Source organism: Azolla caroliniana, unplaced genomic scaffold (assembly GCF_043228905.1).
Source record: "Azolla caroliniana isolate FFs.n. ecotype wild unplaced genomic scaffold, voAzoCaro1.0.p SCAF_1, whole genome shotgun sequence".
NCBI classification, from domain to species: domain Eukaryota; kingdom Viridiplantae; phylum Streptophyta; class Polypodiopsida; order Salviniales; family Salviniaceae; genus Azolla; species Azolla caroliniana.
The window spans coordinates 5,541,165-5,566,375 of record NW_028230436.1 but is presented as its reverse complement, the minus strand read 5'-3'; the positions used below and the strand labels follow the sequence as shown (position 1 = coordinate 5,566,375).

Genomic DNA, 25,211 nt, shown 5'->3' with positions numbered 1-25,211 from the left:
GAAACAGAGGCACACTTCCATAAATTTTCCAGAAGCAGACATACAGATAAGTAAAACACAGCATCGCAAAGTTAGAATTGTGCGTGCGTGCACGCGCGCGCGCGCGCGCGCGTTTTTATCGAACCCAAAACCCAAGCGACGGCTTCTGTGGAGGTCAGTAGAAGAACCAATTCTAATGGAGCTCGACTTCAAAGGGAAACATATATTGGCACCCATGGTCAGGGTGGTAAGCTCGATTTCTCGCTCTTTGTTTGTTAGATATAGTTTTTGCAACGTTTGATGCAAGTTTATGCACATTATCTTAGTGATTGCCTATTATTAATTGCATATTTGTATTTAATGAAAGAGACAAAAGACGCACAATTGTAAATGCGTAGAAAATGTTTAGATCTCTTTTGGTTGCCAGACAAGGTTACCATGGTAGTAGATATGTCAGTCATGTTTGCTATAAACAGTTTTTCTAGGAAGCAGTCATGAACTAAGTGGAAGTTATCTTGTCTATACATGTATTTCCATGCTCTACTTATGTCACTTAATCCTTTTCTGATTATAGAATGGTGTAGGTGGTCTTTGTTCTAACATGAATATGTTGCATTGGAACTTTTTTTCCTTAAATGTGTTATTAAGTGCACTTATGTTGAGGGATCATGCATATCAGAATGTTTGATGGGAGTTTTTTCTTGGCTCTTTGCATATTTCCTCATACTTCGCCAAAAAACAAAAGTTAGAGAGAGGCAAACTGCTGTCTTGTGAAGTTGTAACACAACATATCAGGTGTACGGAATTTGCATGATCTGGGGTCAAATCCTGTGAATAATCTATACACCCTTCAAAAGAATGACAATTATGATTGATGAGGAACATTAATGAGAGTTCTGCATTGGTCAATTTGTTCTCAGAAGGTGCCATCATTGTTACCTTTTTATATTCTCGAGGTTTGTACAGAAAAAGTACATTTTGATGTTCAATTCAAGTGATATGTATTTTTCAGGGGACACTGCCTTTCCGGTTGTTGGCTGCAGAGTATGGGGCTGATATTATGTATGGTGAAGAGCTTGTGGACCACAAAGTAATCAAATGTACACGTGAAGAGAATGGTATGATATTCTTTTTAACCAAGTGTCTATGTTTTTTCACTGAGAATGGGATTTTCATCCAGCCTGACTATCATCTTTCTCACTCCCTCATGGCTACTAGAGATGCTAGGAACAATTGATTTTGTGGACAAGTCCAAGGGGGAAGTCATATTTAGGACTTGTGAACTTGAGAAGCATCGTGTTGTGTGTCAATTTGGAACATCTGATGCCACTAGAGCTTTGACTGCTGCACAACTTGTGTAAGTTGATTCTCTTTGCTGTCCATTTACACTTGCTTAAATAAATTGTAAGATGTGAAAACAAAACAAGTTTTACATAAGCCACGAGAAAACAAGTTCTATTTTGTAATGCAAGTATAAGTTCCTTTTTGTAATCGTGGTATGTCTATCCATTTATTTATTCTAGGGTTATGGAAAACAAAGTCAAATTAAAAGGTGTTGTGTAGTCTGGGCCCCCATGTGTTGTGGAAGGTTTTATCCAAGCACATTTGAATAATTGTTCTAGGGATATATGAAGGATGCATTGCCTCTCACGCCCAACCTAGATACCTTTTAGTTTCATATACCATGGAAGCAGTGGTCAAATATGCATATTATTTCTTGATTTCCACTGTACTCTGAAAGCACTGAACATTTTCTGTGTGGTGACACTATATGAAAAAATCATCCAGTGCATCTGCTTTTCACAAGAATGCATCAATATTTTCTTAATATGAATATAATGTTAGCTGTGTATGATGCCAACATGGTACCTTAGTGCGACCATCCCTCTCAGGTAGGAGATATTTGCTTATGTGTAGGTCAGTTAGAGTGGCCAGTCTTCTTTCCTGTTGAAAGCTCTTTGGATCTCCGACAATAATTGGCAAATACAAACTGACATATTTCACTCTCTATTGTGTAATGATTCCCCCCATGGCATATAGTTTGAGGGAATGAATTATACACATACATGTATTGCATAATGTTTCATGATTTAATTTCTTAAGGGTAGTCATACTCAATATGTATACTTACTGAAATTATATATTATTTTCAATAGTATGCATAAGTTTTTAGAACATCATGCAGTATATTTATTTGCTTTGGTCCCAAGTCAATGTTTTTTCCGTCAATGATCTGTTTCAACTTTCTCTCATGAAATGATTTGCCCCATGGCAAATAATTTGAGTGAATGGATTATACACATGCATGTATGGAAGTATATTTTGCAATCTTGGAACCGACTTTACAATTTTAGAACATTGCACCAAAATTATACATGTAAGTCTTAAACATACCTTGTTTCACATAGATGATGTTGGAGCATCAGCAAAAAACAGCAGAGTCGAGTATGTTTCTTGCAAATAAACACAGGTTTAATAAATAGCACGTTTCACATGGATGATGGAAACAATGAATGCCAGTCTTTGGTACAATGGGTCATGGTCCACCCCCTGAGGATAATATATCATTGTCATAATCATCTCTTTTTGGTAGATAAATGTGCTGTGGAAGTCCACAAAGTAATGATACAATTTTCTTCTCCACGCATTTGCGTGGCTCCATGATTGAAGTCTATCCTAATTTTTGTGGATCAACATAACAGTGTGCATGGTCCACACCTCTGAGTAGAGGCATCTATTGAATGATAGTAAATTGACATTTTTACTTGATCCCTGAATGGCTTGGGATGAGTCCTACTGTATAGCACTTCAATCACCATAGGATATGGATATGAATGATTTGTTCCTCTCATATCAATGACGCCAAGAAATGTAAACACTGACCCCCGCTGTCCCGGTGGTTAGAAGCTTACCTAGCGGCAACAGCATAACAGGGACCAAATGCGGCAGTTCATGCGGACGTTAGTGGACCACACACACAGGTGAATACATGGCCTAACATTGACAGGGACCAATTCAAAAAAGTTGATAGCTTTTTGGCAGCAAGCAAGCAGGATATATGAAGAATATGGAGTCTGAGAACAAATAAGATGTTTGGGAAATCCATTTACAAACACAACACTAATTGAAGGTGATTTGTCCATTTGAATACAGCAAAGAATGGTGTATATAATTATATAATATCAAATCAGATAATCGGCCAAAGTTAAATTAAAGAATCACATGTCCTATTGGAATGAGTTCCGATGCCATTTTTGACTTTTAGGCATATTTTGTATTTCTGTTGATTTATGATTGGAATTGCTTAGAAAGTTTTTCTTTGATGCGAATGCTCCATGAGAAGCAATAATATTTTCTTAAAAGGCTTACAGGTATCTTAGCTTTCTCATAAGAAAAAACTTGAACAAAGCAGGATCTCTATATAAATAGTTAAGAGGAAAAAGCTTTTTGGTCTAAGAGTAGCCTGGAGAGCTAGTATCTAGCTTTTTGTTTCTCAGCAGTATATTCCGGTGATTGTTAACAATATCAATCTATCTCTTTTGATACCTATTAATATCTTACTAAGAGCAGATAAGTTGTTTCCTTTGGTAACTCTCTTATGTTATACGTTGATTTACAACTGCCAGCTGTGTGAGCTACATATGTGGATCTTCTGGCGGCTATCTGTCCTCAGTTTATATGAACCATGTTTCATTGAGGTCTGAATGTAAGGGGAGGTGCAAAAAATGAGCTCATCAAAATTGTTAAGTTTAAGACAGGTCTTCACCTGCAGTTCCCGTTGGAAATAAATGTTCAGCTCCCCATAGCATCCTGAGCTGTTATGAACTCATGCTGAGATCACAAGCATGAGGTATACTTCTCAGCCAGACCACAGACCTATCAAACTAGTGGAAATATGGATTATCAAGATAGCACCAGATATCATGCTTCTTATGAAGATCCTGGGAGCTTGTCCGCCAACTGAAGCACCTGTCTAATTACAAGTAAAGGATTGAACGAAGTCCCTTTATTAGCTCAAAGGGAGGGAAGGTTATCAACAGAATATAGGATGGTGAACAGATGCCATGGAATGGCAAGAGCTTTTTCATGTACCTTATAGGATAACAAAAATGGCCTTCATTTCCGGTATGGATGTGGAGGTTTGAAAATCACATCTTATGGTAAGTAGTACTGATTAGTTTGTAAGGTATTTGAAGGACATCATGAATCATGTGGATTATCCAGGGAAGAAGCTAAGAACTAATGGTAGTGGAGGCACCTCAAATATCAACAAGGGAGCACAATGGAAAATCCTAATGCATGACTCCATATGTCAACAGGTGGCGCCATATTCGCTATCAATATGTAGTAGAAGGAAATGGTTTCTCCATATTATAGACGATGATAGTGTATACAAGTATCTTTTAGCCAATTTCTTTCTGTTAAATCCCTCCATCTTTCTGGAGTGTGTGTTTCAAGGATGCTATTACACCACCCAAACTCAATATAAATCCTGGTTTATTCTTTACACAATGCAGCTTTCATTATTTTAACTTTTTTATGCAGATGTAATGATGTGGCGGCAGTTGACCTGAACATGGGATGTCCCAAATCATTTTCTATTTCTGGAGGCATGGGTGCAGCACTTTTGTCTCGTCCTGAAATTGCACATGATGTAAAGTTTATCTTTTTTCTTTTCTTTCATCTCATGAATTTTGGCACAACAAGTTTGTATTGTTTTCATGTCAGATTTTGACAACGTTAAGGAGGAATTTGAATATTCCAGTTACATGTAAAATTCGTCTGTTAAAGACACCTGAAGCAACAGTAGAACTTGCTAGGCGGTTAGAGAAAATCGGTATTTATGCTATTGCAGTCCATGGCAGGTAATAAGTTGATATACAATATACTGAAATTTTCATTATGGATGTAATTTCAAAGTAAAAAACATTGTTACTTATTTCTGTTTTCTGCTATCAGGAAAGTTGCAGATAGGCCAAAAGTTCCTGCAAAGTGGGATTGGATTGCGAACATTGTCTCTGCACTCTCAATCCCAGTCATTGCAAATGGAGATGTGTTTGAGTATGCTGATTTTTCACGCATACTTAACGCGACTGGTGCATAGTTTCCCCTTAAATGTGTCATATTTCAAATTATAATTCTTCATCAATATCTGGTATTTTGACTAGTCTTGAAGACATTTCTCCAACTGTTGTGCTCTCCTGATTCTTGCATGATGAAACATTACTCGCTTTAATTATATGATATACACCATATTTCCTTCAGGATTTCCTTTGATACCAAACCTTATTAACCAGATATTACCTGGCTCAAATTTCTACTAGGATTGCGAGTGAACTTAGGCTGCCCAAGCAACCAAGTCTCATAAATCTTAATTTGTTTTGCCTTAAATATTGGATTGATTGGGTTGTTCCTTTACATGATATACGAATAGCAATTTCCAATAAGATGATATGGTTGTGTCAAGTTTTTTATATGCATCTAAAATCTCATCCAGTCATATATTGTAATGATTTTTGCACTGTTCTAATGAGGTTTAAATCTTATTAGATAATACTTTGTGTAACGTCAATGCTAATATTTAATTATTTTTCTTGGAGTGAACCTTACATTGAATACTCTGTATTTAAAGATGGCATATCGAACACATACATTTAGATAGTGAAATGGAACAGCTAGTGATATATATGTGCAATGCTTGTAGAACCAGCATGGAATTTCGGATTTTGTTTCTCTTTCTATGTGCATCTTCTCTAGAGTTAGATATACTCCCTTTGATTCATTTCAGTCCTTTTTTCATAAATCCTCATCTTACTTTATATAATTGGGTTCTAGGTGCATCTTCTGCAATGACAGCAAGAGGAGCTGCTTGGAATGTTTCAGTTTTTCAGAAAGGAGGGAAAGAAGACTGGGAGATTGTGAAACGTCAGTATCTAAGAAAGGTATTCTTCTTTACGGGAATGTGGAATCCTATTGTTTGTGCTGTAAAAGGTGGAATTATTTATGCATATTATGCTGCAGTGTATTTTGTGGGACAATGATATCAAGAGCACAAAGCACACTTTGAAGGAGATGATAATGTATCATTCTTGTTTGGAGTTTCCAGAGGGAAAAGCAATAAACAGATCTCAGACTTACATAGATTTAGCGTAAGTCCACATGTTTATTCTGGGAAAGCTATATTTTGATTAATGAAGGTTTCTACTGCCAAGAAAAATGAAAACATTTTCTTTCATCAATTTCATCGTTTCAAATGTATGTACAGAATCAAAGTTTGACTGTTAATTTTCTGAACATTTGTATCATTCTTCATTTAGGTGGATACCTGGTAATTACATTTCTTAGAATGTCTTCTGTGACCCACCCTGACACCTTGCAATTTGCAACACTCATTTGTTAGTGAACTCCCGAAATAGGCCATGTTAGGGGCCGTGACAGTATCTTCAGGTGTATTTATGTGGCGCTTCTTTCAGAATTGTGCCACATATATTCTGATGGACTTTATTTTCGGTTACTTAATAAACTCTTGTTTTTATGGATATGCATTGATTGGATATTGCTTGAACTATATGAAAGCGTTTCGGGATATTTACTGCCATCAACTCTTCTATGATGGAGATTGGTTTTGCATAATAATAGTTAGAAATTCTGTTTCTTGCAGACAAGAAATGGTTTTGGACTTTTGCACTAGAACAGTAGTAAATGAACGAAATAACAGAACTTTATTCTCTTCAAATGTTAAGTTTATAATTCTAATATTGGACTGCTTAGGCTGCACATTCCCCAAAAATCCTTTACATAATGCATCTTAGCACATGCTAGTGGGAGAGAGAGAGAAAGAGAAAGAGAGAGAGAGATGATGATGAGATCATATTTTGATGACCAACTTTGTAACTTGACTGCAACTTTTTGCTGCAGGAATATGTATAATGAGATGGTATACTATAATGATGTATACAAAAACCGAGGATTTGTATAGGTTATGCGAAGGTCTCCAAATGCTTCATGAAAAGCATCAAGAGTACTGAAAGAAGAATTTTGATCATGATATTCCTTTGATTGATTTGCATTATTGCTGCATAATATCAGCTAGCATCAGCTATCTCATATTATTTCTGGAACAAATATGATAAAGTGAGATGGGTTCTTTGCCACTTACAACAGTTGAAGAGGGCATGGGGTTCATATCTCCAACGTTACATTATATCCCACAAATTTGTGTTTGATTACTTTTGCTAACCATCAGACAATGAAATTGATTCAAAACGGGCTTCTGGTGGTATAGCTACGCTTTCTTTGTAAGTTTTATCTTGTTTCTCATAGTCGAGGTCATCTCTATGATACCTTGTTTTCCAAGAAGGTTAGAGCTTCTCACCACATTTACCGCCAATCGGCAGAAAAGAGGTATTTTTGTTCGTTAACTATGGAAGCGTCAGTTTATTCCTTGAATTTAACAAGTTCTTGTTTGTATGATTTGACTTGTATTATTTAAAACACATCTATAAAGTCGATGAAGTAAGACATACATTTAGGAATAAGAGAAATTGCACTTGTGTTGGAAACATAAGTCATAAGTGTTTATGTTCCGAGGCTATGCATTGTATATCTTGAAACCAAAGAATCCAGGATGTTTGGCACAAAGTGGTATTTCTAAAGCTCTGCTATGAGATAAATTGTTACAATGATAAAAGATGGTGGATTTATTTCATTTTGTTTCTCTGGAAGAATTGTTGAACGCATCATTTTCATTAATTGTAAAATGAGTTGTAGAGGATTACTTTTAATTGAAATTACATGAATGACAATTTCAGAACTGTATTGATACGTTGTCAACATGTTAGTAAACACCAAATAGGAATTAAAGTGTAATTCATGTAGGATCTAGCCCATTTGAGGCCTTATTTCATTACAAATATTCTTGAGCAGATTTAGTGACTGAGGTTAATTGTTCAACCTAAAATGGAAATTGTATGCTAATTTGACTCACCCTTCTAACATAGCTGAATTAATTTTAATAAGGGTACAAACCATTCCATGCTTTAGAAATGATCATTGTGTTACTCCAAATGAATGGCCAGCATGTTGCTTTTGAGTGAGTTCTTTGAAAATGGTATATTCTGCCTTGGAAGGTTGAGCAATGTAAGGTACTTCTTTGATGTAGTAGCATTCTTATTTGATTATTTTGTTATGAAAGGTTGAATGAAAGGTTTTAATGACAAATTCTCTTAGGAGTAGCTGTTTGAAAGCTAAGTTATCCTTGTAACTTAGACAACTTCCATTGGGAAAGTATAGTTTGTCAACTCCAAAGTAATATTTAGAAAAGTCCGTCACTTGATTTTTTGTTGGCAAAAATGATGCCTATTTGTGATTAATGCTCACTTCATTGTGAATTGGAGCGATCTAACAAATATTAATGCTATTTCAAGCAATTTTTGTAAGGGTGAATAATTATGTTAGTTATATTTTTTGTTGCAAAGATTGAAGTATGTCATTTGGTCACTTGCTCAATGTAACTAAACATGAGTAGATTGTCTGAAAATAAAGGTTAACTAACTAGAATAGATGTCTTAAATTTTGAATCGTGATGAATTACAATACGGATAATCAAATGGACAATATTTATGTATCATGAACAATGCTATTTTTAGGCTTTTATCATTTTTGTAGGGTCAAAATGTAAGAAAATCCATTGCTATCTCAAGGACATCATTAACACACATTGGTCGTCAATAGAGAAAAAATAAATCCATGATGATAAAATCCATTGCTATCTCAAGGACATCATTAGCACACATTGGTCGTCGATTGAGAAAAATGAAATCCATGACTTGATTTAGGATCTCAAAAGGGTGTATTAAATTTAGGCATTTCATATTTCTAAATGACACATTGCAAACCATTTAGTACCCATTATTTTCCATGATTGTGAAATTGAGGTGTGTGAACTGACATATTGTACAATTTTATGACTTCTCCGAAGGATTTTCTACTATTTGTTGATTCTTCCTATGCTCATATTGTACCTCAAACATAGGAGTTATGCGGCCTTAAGATTTCTATGGATGGGAGAACATGAGAGAACTATGAAAGAAGAATTGAGGGATGAAAAATGCTTCCAAAAGGATAATGAACAAGCATGAGGACAAAGGTCCTTTTAGAGGAGGATATTGATGAAACCTTCCTTGGCAGGTGATTCATATACTCATAGCTTAACCAAGCAATTGATTTAGAGATGGTGGATGTGTATGAAGTCCAACACTTGTTTGGGATTGGATTGGGAGCAAGGTCGAGAAGGGTTCAAGTGGGACCATAAAGAGATCATGCCCTAGTGTGAATCCAAGCCTTTCACAAACGTATGTCTCCCCCCAAGTGTGAATACAAGCTTCTCTCTTCTCACTCGCGGCTCTACTATATAAATCTGCATCTACAACGTAGTGCTTTGACAACGTTACAGACGAGGGAGCATGTGATGACGACTATGTCATGCCCCCCAAGTGTGAATACAAGCCTCTCTCTCTTTCCGCTCTACTATATAAATTGCATCTAAGAACCTAGGGTTTTAACAAGTGGGACCATAAAGAGATCATGCCCTAGTGTGAATCCAAGTTTTTCACAAACGTATGTCTCCCCCCAAGTGTGAATACAAGCCTCTCTCTTCCTGCTCTACTATATAAATCTGCATCCAGAACCTAGGGTTTTGACAACGTTACAGATGACGGACCATGTGATGAGGACTATGTCATGCACCACTCTGATGAAGAGTAGAGGAGCGAGGGGGATTTACTCTCTCCCGGTTCTCTCCTCTTCTCTGCAGATAATGACCTACCAAATCCTTCTGATGGCACTGCTTTCTTCGTATGCTTACTATCTACACTGCTACCGCTTCGTTAACACACTTGAAGAATATGATGCCCCTATGATGTATCATGATATTAGCTCTATCTGACTCTTTAAACTATGAAGTCTTCCATATTTGTTATCGCTGAGGGGCCCGGCAAGCTGATTTAAGCAACACGTGCATTGCTTTTCAATTGCTGTGCATCTGCTCGATCTTTACTTCCTGTTGGTCGACCACTTAGGTAGTATCAACATCGTTTCTAGAGAGTTGAGATATATTGTATAGATGTGGTGGCTGTCCGAGAATCTACGATGAACTCAGTTTGGTCCGATTTGGATTAGTGCGGAGACTGGAGAGCAGCATATGTTAGCTAAAACTTTTTATCCGCGTCTGACTGTTACCCCATTTCTTTTTTATATCTTACACCTCCAAAAGTAAGTTCTACTCTGTTTGCGGTCCTTAGTTGCTGGACTCGATGGAAATGGTTCATTGTTTTATGGCTTACGCCGCCGATCTCTATAGTTTTAACTTTTAATCATGGTAGTAAACTGCATCATATTTTGGCTTATATCTGTGGCATAGGTTGATACAAATCCCGGCGATAGTTTATCGTAACCAACCACACACTCAATTAAGGATATCTTGTTTAATAAAGGAACCCGACGGCAAGGTCTTACAAATTGTGAACAAAATTCGATAAATATAATTAGCATTTTCCAAATTGCAGCGGTGGCTAATTTAAGCAACATTCACTCAGGAAAACACGCAATTTCACCTTCGCTTTTACCCACAGTTCCGGGTTTGGAACCCGTAGGTGCAACTAAATGAAGAAGAGACATCATGTACTGTCAACTTAAATGAATTGTATCTATACAAATCACAGTTTCTTCAATTCACACTAATTAAACGGAGAAGAAACAGGAACTCTCATTTTGGGTCCAATAAGTGTATTGCCCTGAATATTAAGTGGTTGGCAAAATCCTCGTAGCAGTGGAGGAGTACGTGAACTCGGCAATAGTAAGTGTTTTATTGTAGGCCTTGTAAGTCGTTCCCCTTGTAGTTTTGGTTTATATCCCCAGTAGAACGAACGTACCACGTCATGACTCGAAGACCTACATCAATTCAATGTTTTGGGGCCTTGCTAGAGTGATCAACATCGCATGACTGGAAGACCTACATTAATTCAGTCTACCTGCAATAGCTGTGAACTTAAAGATTATATTTTTAAATATACAAATTCATATGCGTGCATTTATGTATGTATGCCTAGGATGTATATTATATTGGGCTCATCCTTGTAGTGTTGTTGTACATATATAAATACATATACGTGCATTTATGTATGTATGCCTAGGTAGTAGGATGTATATTATAATGGGCACAACCTTGTAGTGTTGTTGGACATGGGTCAATGATGGTATATGTGGGTATTGTATTAGTTATGAGCGGTGTCATACCTTTGGCATGGGGCTGACCGAAATGAAGTGATAATAGTGGGATGGCGGTGGATCTCGCCTATATCCAACCCCTTCCTAACACTCACTCTCTCATACATATATTGTTCTTGTCTGCGCTAAACACTCACTCTCTCATACATATATTGTTCTTGTCTGCGCTAATTCGATTGATTGATGGTAGAACCCCATTGAAGCGTTTATTGAACGTGCAGGCGGTGTATAGGAATCTTCAAGAAGGGATCTCTATCAAGTTATGTGGCATAAACTCCGCAGCTCTCTCTATCTCTCTGCTGTCTGTACATATAATACAGGAAAGTACAAGTAAAAACAAGAAATCAGAAGCGTAGCTCCAGACAGACTATGGAGGGCTCTGCGACGGCGGCGGATTCTGCGAAGCTGGATATAGTTGTGTTCGGTGCGTCGGGTTTCACAGGGAAGTACGTAGTGAGGGAGCTGTTGAGGGCCGGCTTCGGAGGCAGTCGTGTTGCCCTGGCTGGGCGGAACCGGTCTAAATTGGCAGAATTCCTCAAATGGGCAGTGGAAACCTCCTCCTCCATCCAGCCTCCACAGTCCCTACCCCTCATCGAAGCTGATGTGTCAAATCCGGCCAGTCTAGCTGCCATGTGTCGGCGGACTCGGCTCGTACTCAATTGTGTGGGCCCCTTCCGTCTCTATGGCGAGCCCGTGGTGTCCGCATGTGTGGATGCGGGCTCTGACTATCTTGATATTACCGGGGAGCCCGAGTTCATGGAAAGAATGGAGGTCTCTTATCATGAGGCAGCTAAAGAGAAAGGGGTCCTAGTTGTCTCTGCTTGTGGATATGATTCCATCCCGGCCGAGATAGGCCTGCTCCACCACCTCGGCCAATGGACTGCGGCCACATCGTTGCCGAATTCCGTAAATTGTTTCATTCACATCACCTCCACGGAGAAGGTTGTCGGAAACTTGGGCACGTGGGAGTCAGCTGTCCTTGGTGTCTCGAGTGCTAAGGAGCTTCGCAAGCTTCGAGCCAGGACCAGGAGCACCCGAGCTCGAGTTACGGTCCCTGGGCCTGCTGTTACCAAACCATCTTTTTTGTCGTGGAACAAGGCCCTTAACATGTGGGCTGTCATCTTGCCAAGTGCAGATTCCGCTGTCGTCCGCCGAACCATGTCTACCATAGCCGCAGGTGGACCTCCCTCTATTGCTGAGGAGGATAAGGGCCTTTTGTCTATGGATGCTGCAAGAAAGGAAGTGTTTAGACCTGTGCATTTTGGAGTCTACTCAGCAGTGCCCAACATTCTCCATGTCTTGGCTCAGGTCTGGTTGGGCATATCTATTCTTTCTCTTGGTATGTTTGCATTCGGCCGGAGGTTGCTTTTACGTTTCCCAGGTTTCTTCTCTTTTGGCATTTTTCAAAGAGGTGGCCCAACTGATAACCAAGTAGAGGCAGCTAAATTCAAACTTTGGTTCATTGGGAGAGGCTATAGCGACCCAGCCATTGCAAGTATGCCTGCGCATCATCCTGAGCCGGACATGGAAGTCATCACTTCGGTATCAGGCCCTGAGATTGGGTACATTACTACTCCGATATGTCTGGTCCAATGTGCCTCTGTCATGCTGGATCAGCGTAGAGATCTTCCAAGAGGTGGTGTATATACACCAGCTGTTGTGTTTGGTACCACTGATCTCCAACAACGACTCGAGGCAAATGGTATTTCTTTCAAGTTCGAATCAAAACGAAATCTCAGTTGATAAGAAGAAATGAGGGTTGGTTCTCCATGCTGTTGATATGTATGAACAGTAGTAAGAAACGTATTGCCTAGCCTACTTTTGTTATGCATGTTAATAATTGCAATGAAAGATTGTCTCGTTTTGTCCTACTCTAGAATTCCACTCTACTGTTGATTTCATGAACCATAAATATGATGCATCAAAGGTTTGTGGTAAAGAGTTTGCTGATTCGTGGACTATGTTGAATGATGACTTATTGAATCATATGAATGAATCAATTTCTGTTAAGACAGGTGTAATATTGATCCATGTGTAATGTATATCACTTTTGATTTGAATCATGTGTTTAATTGTGAAATTTAATTGTGGCTCTTTTCTTTGCTGAAGTTCTGGTGATTCTAAGCACGAATCTCCTGATATTTGATAACAATGAAGCTGCACTGTTCAAGGCAATTCCCTTCCATAGAATACATATAATCTAGGTTGTTGTATAGTAAGTGTGTAATGTGAAATTTAATTGTGGCTCTTTTCGTTCCTGAAGTTCTGGTGATTCTTGTTTGAGTCTGCTGATATTTGATAACGATGAAGCTGCTCTGTTGAAGACAATTCCCTCCTAAGGAATACATATAATCTAGGTTGTTGTATAGTGTGTAAGGATGGAATTTCTAAAATATTTGGCATGGCGTTAGTTTACATCATGAGAAAACAGTTGGACTATTTTGATTGAGAAAGCATGGCATGCAACAATGGTTTCTTTTGTGATTGTTTAAGCCTGGAGATTTAATGAGAGTGAGCACAAATTCACTGTAAAATATTTTTTGCGTACTCATTAGTGGTGTAATTAGGGGGAGGATGGTGGTGTGCGTAAGCGGTTTGACCCTGCTCCAATTTAAGACCATATTATGTACCTAATTGAATTGTATGATGAAATCTTCACTTCTTCGGAGGTCACACATCCTAGATGCTAAGTTGGACATTGTATCCCAGGCATTTGGATAATCATCTCTATGAGTATACCATTCTAAGGCTGTATGTTTAGATGGACCAACAGATCCTTGTCTACAATCTTTACCATCATTCTTAGGATTGACATTGATATTTGGGCAATTTTTGAGATGACAAACTTCATATTTTGAACCTTCGTTCATCATTGACTACCCCTATAGTCTTGATTTTAGGTTCCTATGTAGGATGGTAATACATATATAATTCAACCAATCTAGCATCCAGTTTAGGGAATAGGATGTTGGGAGAGAAAGGTAACTAAAGATGGATTCCTCTTTGCATGATCTGTTCACTTGATGTCCGAAAGTGCTAACATGATGTCTTCCAACAATGTTGGTGATGTCTGAAATGTCCATTGTTTGTGTAAATGTGGGCATTTCTATATGTATTTTAATTGTGACATGTTGGGCAACTCACTCTTACTGCATAAGTGATTGGTTAGTTTTTTTGCTTGACATTGTGTGATAAAGCACTTAAGAATTGATTCATGACTTCAATGTCACTCATTTGGTTTTCAACTTCACACCTTCAATGTTGATCTCTATTTTCAAAGCCACAATATATTAGGTTTTAGAACTATGACATTCTAAATGTTTTCCACTCTATTAAAATCGCTTCAACCAAGAGTAATAGCTACTTTATCGACAATGCATTGTTATTGGATTCCCTTGGTGAGAATGTAAAACAAACATAAAAGGTTAAAAGAACATGATAATTCTTAAAGTGAGGGTATTTTCGTGGACAATCAAGCATGGAGTCTATTGGGCTTACTTTTACTCACAACGTTGTGGTCTGATTTGATTTTGTTACGCATGACGAGAATCAGTCTAGTCTAATTGACTTGTACTTTGTGAGTTAAATCTTGAGGGCATGGGCGTTAGACATGTCCTAAATTTGATTGATTGGAAAGCACATGTATGTATGTATATGACTGTCCGTCCAAACATGAGGTGGTAGGTTGTGTGAAAAGGGATTTAGGGGCCGTGCTTCAGCTCAAAACCTGAGCAAATATTTACGCGCATTTTTTGGGAAAATGTGAAACAAATATTTAAGGTTGAGAGAACATGATAATTCACAAAGTGAGGATATTTTTGTGGACAATCAAGCACGGAGTTGATTGGGCTGATATGGTTTTGTTATGCATGATGAGACCAGGTTGGTCTAGTCTAGTTGACTCGTACTCAATAAGCTCGATTTGTTTGAAATAGTTTTCGTCCAACGACTACACTAGGATGGATAAGAGTGTGATAGGGAATGCAAGTCACAGTTCAGCATATCATCGAGTGAGCTATAAGTGTCAGCCAGGTTAAACGCTGAGGGCATGGGTGTTGGACATGTCCTTAATCTGATTGATCGGAAAACACATGTATGTGTATGTATGTATGCATATGAGCGCCTCCAAAACATGAAGATGTAGGCTGTATGTCGGACATGTCCTAAATCCGATCAATCGGAAAGCACATGTATGTATGTATCATTGTATGTACATATATCTATGTACGTACATACATACGTACGTATGTATGTATATGAGGGTCTGTCCAAAACATGAGGTAGGTTGTGTGTGGAAAGGGATTTGGGGGCCGGGCTTCAACTCAAAACTTGAGCAAATATTTCCGCGCCTTTTTTCTTTTCGTTCTTGTTTTTTTGGTGAACCTACGATCTCCCATGTGTCATCTCAAGCTTCGGCCATGGCGAAGAAGGTCGAAACCTTAATCGCGCAGGAATTCTCCTTGTAAGCTGGAATGGATATGCGCAGAAATTCTATTTACTCTGATAGGCCATCTAATTTTCTATAATTATAGTGTCCTCTTATCTCACTGCGAGCAATCAGAAGTTTGCAGTGTGCAGGAGCTCGTGTGGTTGCCTCCATGTAGAAATCCATTCCCTCGTTGCACAGAAAAGTAAGAGATGACGAAGTTGTTCATAACTTAAAATTTTCTTCATAATTTTGATATTAGCTTACCACAATCATGTATCTTGAAATGTTGTATTTGAAATAACACGGTTAATATTCATTCTGCAATACCATGATTTTTGTTGCCGAAACTTCACTTTTCATCCGAGATGTTTAATTTTTATCTTTTAGAATCGCGATTAATCTTGAATCTTTTTTGAACTGCAAACATGCTGCTTTTGTAACAGAAACGTTGATCATAAACCAGATTAATTTTTCTAGATTTTGGTCTGCTGGTTAATCTTGATGTAATTACCTTGAAAAATGGATGTAGTAATGTGGTTTTGGGGACACCGAAAAGTAGATTATGTTTATGTGAATCTGAACCAAATAATTTGGTTTAGCTCTTACTTTAGTACACGTTTATATGAATTTGGATCATCTGTTCAGTTCATTCTTAAATATCAATCTAGTTTTTCTGGTTAATGTCATGTATTTAGTATGAATTGTTGTAAACTTGTAATAATATGTTTTTCTGACACAGAAAACCAATATGGATTTGAAGCAAATCAATATATGTTTTATTGTAGCGTGTAGTCTTATGGCTAATAAAGTTGTTGTAAAAAGCAAAATAGACTGGTTAAATTTGATAGGGTTTTGTCCGATTATGGAAAGCTTGAAGTTCTTTACAAGCGTCTGCTTTCATCGCTCAAATCAGAAAAAGATGATCAGAAACAACCTGATACTAATGTCAGATCAACATATCGAAATCTTAAAGCTTTAGTGGATCGTGCCGCGGCCATATTTGAATCAGATGCGAAATCATTAATCAAGTTCAGGCGCTCTTTCTGCAAACGTGTTGTTCTCATAACTAGTATAAATTGTCCAGCAGAACTTTATGGTAATAAAAAAGACAAAGTCCCTCTTCAGATTAATGGATTCTTGCTTACATCTTTATCGTTATCTAGTCGTGTTTTTTTTAAATATATTTCAACAGATCTCGAAAAAGAGGCTGATTCCTTGATAACTCAATATCTTGAACGAGCACGGTACTATATTATAATTAATCATATTCATTTACTTCTCCTTTTCTGAACGATTTAATTAGTAGATCAAGAATTTGACAAGTTAGAAGGTAAAATTTTGTGCCTAAAATATGTTTAGGGGTTCAACGACAAAGCATATCAATTCCATTGAAAAATGGACAAGAAGCATTAAACCTATCCAGTTTTCTCAACTCGAAGCAGCTTTTCAGAAGCGTTTTTGTTCTTTCATCGGATCAGTTAACATTGACCAGGAAGAGTGTAGAGTAAGCTTCCATTTGGTCAAAAATATATTTTAAAAATCTTATGTTAGTGAAATTGCAATTTGCAACCTGAGTTTGAAATCTAATCATCAAGACCTCAGCGTTTCGCAAATAATGTTGTAGTGATTTGAGAGTGTATCAGAAGAATTTAAGAGTATTCTATCAAAACAAGATCTTACGCGTAAGCTTCTGATACGAGGACCTCTTTTTTGAATAGCACAAGGTAAGGAAATTTGCAAAGTAATTATATTGCTTCGGGAACTTATTACAAGAATTTAGCAGTACTGTTTAAAAACAAGAGCGTCATTTAAGCTTCTGTTTGCTGGCATAAACATCATAAGAATATAGTATCGAAACAAGCGCGTTCAACCATCTTGATATTTACTCACGGAAAGCATTTGTTTTATGGAAATGGTAATTTGAATACGTTAAGTCAATATCAGTGCATCAACGGGATACATCTGGTGCAGAAGACAATTAAGCCAGAAGAGCATATTATTAGCATCTGTTTGATCAGATAAAGACATCTGGAATCTGAAAGTTGCAATATATAAGCAAGTTTTTTAATGAGTGTTTAATAACATAGCGAGATATCAGTATTTTGCCAAGTTGAGTGCACATAATTTCATGTGACTTCATTGGAGAGTTGCCGCTGATTATTATGCAGGAAAATATGGAGTCTCTTCCCATTCGTGACAATCTTGCAGAGGAAAATGAAGCTGATCTAACAAATTTGTACTCTGGTAATTTTCAGTTACTAATCTAATGCCATAATTTATCCCTCATCAATGGATGTGTCAACATTGATTAGGAAGATCATGCCATCAGTGGACACTATTCAACAGGTGATCATAATATGGTCTCAAATATCTTCGATATGCCAAGCCCTACTGACATCACTTGCGAACACCAATATGAAAAGGCTGAGAAAAAAAACAGGTTTCCCTTTGTTTCGTTGCTTCATTTTACTCATGACAATCTTCACTTCGACAACAGAGTAGTACTACATGCATAATCAATACAATATACTTAGAAATTAGAATCTAACTCTGCTTATAAACAATGCTACATTTTCAGAACTGTAAAGAACCGAAATCTTCATTTAGAGATGACAATGAAGGCGATGTTATGCCCAGGGTTACATACAACGGGACCAGAAGAGAATTGTTGGCATGTCATCTTTGGCCTCGTGAATCGTGACCAGTGTGCAGTTGCTGTGCAATCTCTCTCCTACTGGTCTCTTAATGATGTTCATCATCACCATCAACACAGGGAGAACTCTCCAAGATCAGATCCAGAAGTTTATACTATCAAATGGCCAAAGGGAGGCGTTATTCTCAAGGAATCACCAGCATTTCTCTGCTATGGTTGTCAAATACATACCAGAGCCTTTTCCGATTCTCCTAGAGTAGTCTACAGTTGGCAATACAGGTAAAAGATTTGATTTTCGCACTATAATAAAATCGGGTCTTGGAGAATTATCCATATCATTTTGGTGTCATCCGTGTAGTGAACTTTCATATTAGTCTCTATTTTGTCCCATAAATCTGCAGAGCTGTTCCACAGCGCCATTACTCCTCTGCGATCACAAGGGGCAATAATATCGGAGCTGCGGGAGGTCAGTACCTGAAGCGATCAACAAAGTTTGCAACGATTCAAGTATGAGGTTTTAATCTTTTCTCACGAAGTTGCATTGCAGTCAAAACACGTCATATTTCTTAGACAGCTTTTTCTTTCTGGTAATCAGGATGGAGTTATTGGCACGGACTATGCCAGTTCTGGTGATGTTGAGGTTGTTAGTAAGGCCACATCACCTGATGATGAGCTATGGCCTACATCCACACTAATATCTGAGGAAGGGAGTACTAAAGATGAGGATGATAATGAAATACGTACTGATCAATCTGAGGATGAGTTCCAATCTCTCATTGGACGATCAACAGCTGAAAGAGATTATAACCCATTGTATAAGCGGTTGGGGAGCTTGATTTGGTCAAGACTTGGTAACCCCCTGAAGAAAATTAAGGTTGATGGTGATGGAGAATAGGTTACGAGACAGAAAGCTCTTCCAACAATATTATAATGCAGAACTGCCATCCATATTTGTATTCATTATTTAGCGGTAACATTTGGGTTTCTTGTCCTCCATGTGATCATTATTTTTCATTAAAAGTTTTGTCAGTCGCTCTTAGATTAGAAGCTTACATGAGTAAGTGTGCCAAAATTTAAGAAGAGAAGTCTTACTATATAGGCATTGTGCCAACTGTTCTTAAGTCTCCTTGTGCTTGGGAATGCTCCAATTGCTATTAAGAGAAACTCTACATTGAACATTGAACTACTTTGAAAATAGTAAAACACTTAATGGAGAGTCCCCATTTTGGTAAGGAAGGCGAAGAAGTGTTATTTTGGTATCAAAATTCTAATGACTAGGTTTACTTTTGGGTCAGATTGAGGATGTGCTTCCAAACTTTCTTTTCTTGGTATTAGAAAGTGGAACAAGGATGGAACGATATCGTAGAGTATTATCTGCAATTTACTATCTTTCTTGACTAATGTATATCTCATGTGTGAAATTACGAAATCGGGCAGAAACGGAACCGTAAGTTCACGATAATGTGGCTTGAGTTGTTTAGACTCTAGACTCTGTATCAATATGCTTTGGCGGGGCGGGAATGGAGAGTTGATGGGTCAATATATGTATATGTATTGGTTCTATACTACATGTGAAAGGGTGGTGGACAGGGGAAGGGGGTGTGGAGTAGGGTAGAGTAGAGTAGAGTAGAGTTATAGGAGTGTGGGAAATGCTCCGCTTTAAATGTTTTTGGTTTCGTTTTGTATGAAAGCACGCACCACATCAAACTGATTTTCCTGCGAAAGGCTCAACAAATTCTCGCGCTCGCATCGTTTGGAAACCAACCGTCGCCATTTTCACAAATTTTCTACACATTCTCTCTTTTCAGAACTGTCTGGAGGAGAGGGGGGGGGGGGGTTAGGGGTGGGGGTGGAGACGACACAGGGAAACAGATAGACACAGAGGGAGAGAAGAATATGCTGGCGATTGCAAATTACACAGCGGGAGCGGCGAGCTGCTTCTCTTTGAATCACAAACTAGGCTTTGTGTATTCGTCCACAGCCACCCCCATTGTTGCCAGGAAGGCCATTGCCACGGCCACTGCACGCCTACGCCGATTCAACAACCTCTTGCAGCCTGCAAGAGCGGCTTGCCGCAGAGACAGCCCCAGTCCCATCAGGAGGTCCTCCTCCTCCAACCTTAATTTTCTGGCATCGCTACATCATACCTCCTGCTTGGTTGGAATTGGTTCGGTGATGGTGACTACAGTAGGGGCGGTGAACCATCAAGATCAAGCCACCAAATTCCACGCCTCTTATCGTCCATATCTGCCCCCAAGCAAGGTTGATAGATTCTCAAGCCTGCCCAATGGCATGGTGAGTGTTGCTACAATGATTAGTTTGGCCCAAGCTGTGGTGCCATTAATCAACCGGTATGGCAGGACCTCCACCTCCATTGTGAAGAATCCAGTGGTGGCGAGATCGATGTGTCCACCGTCCAATATAATGGCGAGGGACAGCAGTCCAGTGTTGATGTCATCATCCAAGTCCACAACAAAAAGGACAAGGGCCTATGCACAGGAAAGCAGCACTTATAATACAGCTGCCTCCAATAACTGGGTGCGACACAAGCCATCTCCTTCGTTGTCCTGGTGTTGTTCTAATAATACTTCTAGTAGTTATATAAATAATAACAATCATTCGTGGAAGGTGCAACAGTGGAATGAAGACGACATGGTGTATAGGAAGACAGTGTATGACCACTGCGACTGGAAGCGGCACCGTAGCAACACGAGGCACAGTCGGCACATGGCAGCCATTGCAAGCTCACGTGTGGCGGCCGGCCTCCTCCCTCCAGTTTTCAAGCTCACGCTCATGGCGTCCCTTCTTGTCCTCTACAACATGTGGGCCGTCTCCGCGGCTTCGCAGTACCTGTTGCGTGTGCCATCCCTGCCCTTCCAGTTGGCTGCTCCGGCCGTTGCTCTACTGCTTGTGTTCCGAACAAATGCCTCTTACGGCCGTTTTGACGAGGCCCGTAAGGCCTGGGCCAGCATTGTAAACCGTGCCCGAGATATGGCCAGGCAGTCGGTCATCTTTTTCCAGCACCCAACTGATGCTGCCAAACTTCGCTACCTTCTCCGATATCTCGTATGTCACTACTGATATGATCATACAGTCTTCATCACATATAATCATGTAAATTATTGATGAATATCACATATACTCATGTAAATTTAGCCCAAGTAAGAAATCTAGTTGTAATAAAATTAGAATGGAATGGATTGGATGGTTTCAGGATTATAGTACAAAATGAGTACTCGGTATTAACAATTATTGCAGGTTAGCTTCCCCTACTGTCTCAAAGATCATCTCACCCACGAAGACGATCTATGGAAGGAATTGAGAGAGATCATGCTCAAAGATGATGAAGGAGATGATCATGAGGATGATCTGAATGCGATCATGAGCTCGCCACATCGACCCAACTACATCCTGCAGGTCATCACACAGTTCATCCACAACTCTCATCTCACGGATATGCAGAAAGCTTTACTGGTACTTCACCCACGAGATCCCCATATAGATGTTGTTGCCCTGTGATCTTTGTCTACTTCACACGTATTGCTTCTTGATCTCTATCTTATGTTCCGATTAAGGATGCGAATGTGACCAGCTTACATGACAATGTGGGCGTTTGCGAGCGCATATTCAGCACGCCGATTCCCGTGTCGTACACACGGCTTACGTCAAGGATCCTCGTGATCTGGCACCTCCTCCTCCCCCTCGTGCTCTGGGAGCAGTGTACCTGGGTCACAATTCCTGCCACCTTCCTCAGCGCAACGATCTTCTTTTGCATTGAAGAGGTAAAAGATTTGTTGAGGTTTGTCTAATATATGTGTTATGTAGTTGATCATTTCATCAAAATTAAGTGGCAATTAGCATATTAATGTTTAATTATATTGAATTCATTCGACTAAACACTTAAGGCAACCCACTAATATTGAATCTAGGTGGGTGTCCTCATCGAGGAACCTTTCTCCATCTTACCCCTTGGCAACATCAGTAATACCATTCGTCAAAGTGTTGATGATATTCGTCGCCAACAACGAGGTACTTCATTATCCTTTTTACATCCAACAATTAATAACAGTAGATGAATCACTACCACATACAATTTCCATGTTCTTATAACCCAGAGCTACTTAGTTATAGTTCGCGATATAAATTACAGAGTTGAGTGAGAAGGTGAAGTTTTTGAAGATCAGATAGATCAACTTCAATTTTTCTCAGAGGTAAATACCATATTGCTCAATGAAGGTTTGTGCCTAGATATATATTTTCTTAAATAACACCACTATGTACATATATAATTCCTGGGAGTAATTTCAATGAAGAAATGTTGAACCTTTACACATGAAACAATACATTGAGAGGCAACTTCTTGTGTGTAGAGGTCTTATCTACAATTTTTCAAGCAACACCATTCGGAGATACTTTGTGTATATTATATACTTTAAATTGTATTTCCTCTTCCTCTTTTTGTCTACATAATTTAGGTAGCATACACAGTAATGTTTGAGTTTATAAATGACTGTTTGCCCTATGCTAATGTCACCTCAAGGCTATCTCCGAAGTTTTTAACATATTATCCATAAGGAAGAAAGGGCCATTAATGGCACCACATATAGTCTATTACGAATGTTGGTGTTATGCAGCTCCTCATTTATGTTAAATAGGATTTGTATATTTTTGTAGCATAAGCAAAAACCAATATGTAAGTGTAGTATTTGTAAGCCTCCATGAACGGTGTTTCCAAATATTGTAATTCTTTTCCCAAGGCCACAATTCATTTGCACTAGGAGAATATAACATGGGTGGTGGATCCCCCTTCCAAGTTCATTGTCAATGTTACCTAAATATATCTTCCCAATTATGTTTCCTAGAATATCTTCATTGTCCAATTTCGGGTTCTCCTTATACAATAATCCTACCCCACCAATGTTTCACACTCCCCTATTATGATCCCTAATTTCTCAAGATTCCAATATTGATTATCAAAGTGGACTTCACAACTTGTTCATCCTATTGGCATTTTATGGATGTTGTTGCCATCGTAAATGAACAATTGTTAACTCCATTATAGAATTCAAACTTGGCACATTGGGCTCATAGACATCCTTCCATGGCACATTTGTCAAGCTCTTTCCCTCCTTATTCTTGGTGGGAATTTTTAATTTTCATTTATTTTTTGTTAGTATCATATTGGTTCCAAGTATTATAGACAATAGAGCATTTGAATAGAGGAATATGTGGACGTGTTTACTCAAAATCATGTAGACTTGATGAATCTCCTCTAGGATGACCCAACACCTTATCTCACATTGAAGACGTTTTGAGGCAAATTGTATGGAAGCGATGGGCACTAATAATGTACGGGTGATTGTGGTTTACACATTAAGAGAAGAAGATGGATTTGTAGTTTGGTATTTGCAAAATATTTATTTATTTATTTAATCAAGAATCTATTGAAGCATTTCAATCAATTGTAAAAAGGAGGTTTTCAAGTAAACCCAAGACTTTATACCAATAGTCTAATCAATTAACCCTAGGGTAAGCTAATAATAATAGAATGATTCTTGTTGTGACAAGACCAGCCATGTGAATGGTAAAACACGTGTACTATTTGGGAGGTTTTTATTTAGCTTCAAGTTTATCATAACTCCATAATTCAAGTCCTTTTGAAGTTTGCAATTTCATTTAATTAACGTTGAAATCTCTCTTATTTTTTCGCCATGAGTGGCCAGAGGGAATTATATAATAAGATTATTCTTTTGTGTCAATGTGAAATATTAACAAAGAAACAAGGATTATACTTAATATGATTGTAAAATAGTAACAAAGAAAACAAGGATTATACTTGATAGGATTGTAATCGCATCTTACATTGTAATGCTACTCCAGTTATTGTCATATAAGGAAATTTTGTTCTCTAGTGAGCAAAAGTGTCTCTAAAGGTTTAGTTAAAGGACATACTATTAACCTTCTATGGTTGTCATGTATGCATCAATGCTTGGCCTTGTCTTTCTCTCAAAAGTGAGGCTTTTATGCTTTTGTAATCAATAGTTCTATGTATTCACATATATCTGCCCATACAATTGTGTCTACTCATGTCATTTTGCATGGACCTAACTTGATAATTATGATCACCACATGTAGTTGTCTTAATTGTCTTTAAGGGGCATAGCTACCCATAACGCAAATGCTTTGAGAACAATAACATGAATGTGGAACATTCAATCGATTTAGTGTTCCCTACGTGCCAGGATCATGATAGTACATCTAGAATAGAACTTTGATACACGGGAACAATTTTATAAGCTAAAACATGTTTAGACATTTTGTGACAAGTTTCAAAACATAGTCATTAATCATCAAGACTTAAAATAACATAAGATAATGCATACTAAAATAAGCTTTGAAGCTTTGAATAGTTTCATTCCTAAAACTCTCGTGGCATCATAACGACATACTTGTATCCTCAAAGCAAGCTTTTTATGCCTATGTATGTGAGAACTAGGCATTACCATGTATGTTAAGTCATTCGTTTTCTTCTTTGGCAAGGCGAATCCTCCATTTGGTTGCAACACCACCCATAATGCTAAACAATCTATCCATTTATGATGATGAGTTACAAAATTGTGACAGAATTAAAATGTGCAAATCTTGTAAGTCTTTTTATGAGAGTTCTTTCTAGGTTTTTTTTGTCTTTTTCTATATAGCTTTAACTATTTATTACTTTCTCGGAATGTCTCACCCTTGGGAATGAGGTTCAGAATAGAAACAATGTTATATCATCAAAGCGAAGGGGTGATGTAGTGGGTGGAGATCCAAGTGAAAACTGCAACATGGCATCTATTTAGAACATGTTCATTGGCACACAAATTG

At 38.2% G+C, this 25,211-nt stretch overlaps 5 protein-coding genes across 7 annotated transcripts; all 5 read left to right on the top strand.

Moving 5' to 3' along the window:
* Positions 1-7,452, top strand: LOC147868596 (Aldolase-type TIM barrel family protein). Of its 3 annotated transcripts, XM_087321204.1 has the most exons (10): positions 1-226; positions 725-902; positions 992-1,097; positions 1,198-1,336; positions 4,525-4,633; positions 4,708-4,844; positions 4,939-5,075; positions 5,815-5,921; positions 6,001-6,128; positions 6,898-7,452. In XM_087321204.1, the coding sequence occupies exons 2-10, from the start codon at positions 867-869 to the stop codon at positions 6,956-6,958; spliced, it is 960 nt and encodes a 319-aa protein (XP_087177330.1). In that variant the 5' UTR covers positions 1-226; positions 725-866; the 3' UTR covers positions 6,959-7,452. The 3 variants fall into 3 exon arrangements, with proteins under 3 accessions (XP_087177330.1, XP_087177322.1, XP_087177338.1); XM_087321196.1 differs by lacking the exon at positions 725-902; XM_087321212.1 differs by lacking the exons at positions 725-902; positions 6,898-7,452 and having other exon boundaries at positions 6,001-6,132.
* A 4,158-nt stretch (positions 7,453-11,610) lies between these two features.
* LOC147868595 (Saccharopine dehydrogenase) lies at positions 11,611-13,177 on the top strand. The gene has a single exon (XM_087321158.1). It carries the CDS (start codon positions 11,635-11,637, stop codon positions 13,006-13,008), a length of 1,374 nt encoding a protein of 457 aa, XP_087177284.1. The 5' UTR covers positions 11,611-11,634; the 3' UTR covers positions 13,009-13,177.
* Positions 13,178-15,621: 2,444 nt separating this feature from the next.
* Positions 15,622-16,984, top strand: LOC147868594 (uncharacterized). The gene is made up of 4 exons (XM_087339555.1): positions 15,622-15,727; positions 15,837-15,896; positions 16,525-16,790; positions 16,887-16,984. Exons 1-4 carry the CDS (start codon positions 15,684-15,686, stop codon positions 16,982-16,984), a joined length of 468 nt encoding a protein of 155 aa, XP_087195681.1. The 5' UTR covers positions 15,622-15,683.
* On the top strand, positions 16,933-19,292 carry LOC147868593 (uncharacterized). The gene is made up of 6 exons (XM_087321185.1): positions 16,933-17,198; positions 17,863-17,938; positions 18,041-18,134; positions 18,273-18,626; positions 18,749-18,854; positions 18,943-19,292. The coding sequence occupies exons 1-6, from the start codon at positions 17,046-17,048 to the stop codon at positions 19,240-19,242; spliced, it is 1,083 nt and encodes a 360-aa protein (XP_087177311.1). The 5' UTR covers positions 16,933-17,045; the 3' UTR covers positions 19,243-19,292.
* Positions 19,293-20,198: 906 nt separating this feature from the next.
* Positions 20,199-22,749, top strand: LOC147868592 (voltage-dependent chloride channel 1, chloroplastic-like). Its single transcript, XM_087321174.1, has 5 exons — positions 20,199-21,413; positions 21,606-21,821; positions 21,923-22,129; positions 22,277-22,376; positions 22,498-22,749. Exons 1-5 carry the CDS (start codon positions 20,244-20,246, stop codon positions 22,533-22,535), a joined length of 1,731 nt encoding a protein of 576 aa, XP_087177300.1. The 5' UTR covers positions 20,199-20,243; the 3' UTR covers positions 22,536-22,749.
* Positions 22,750-25,211: the final 2,462 nt, after the last annotated feature.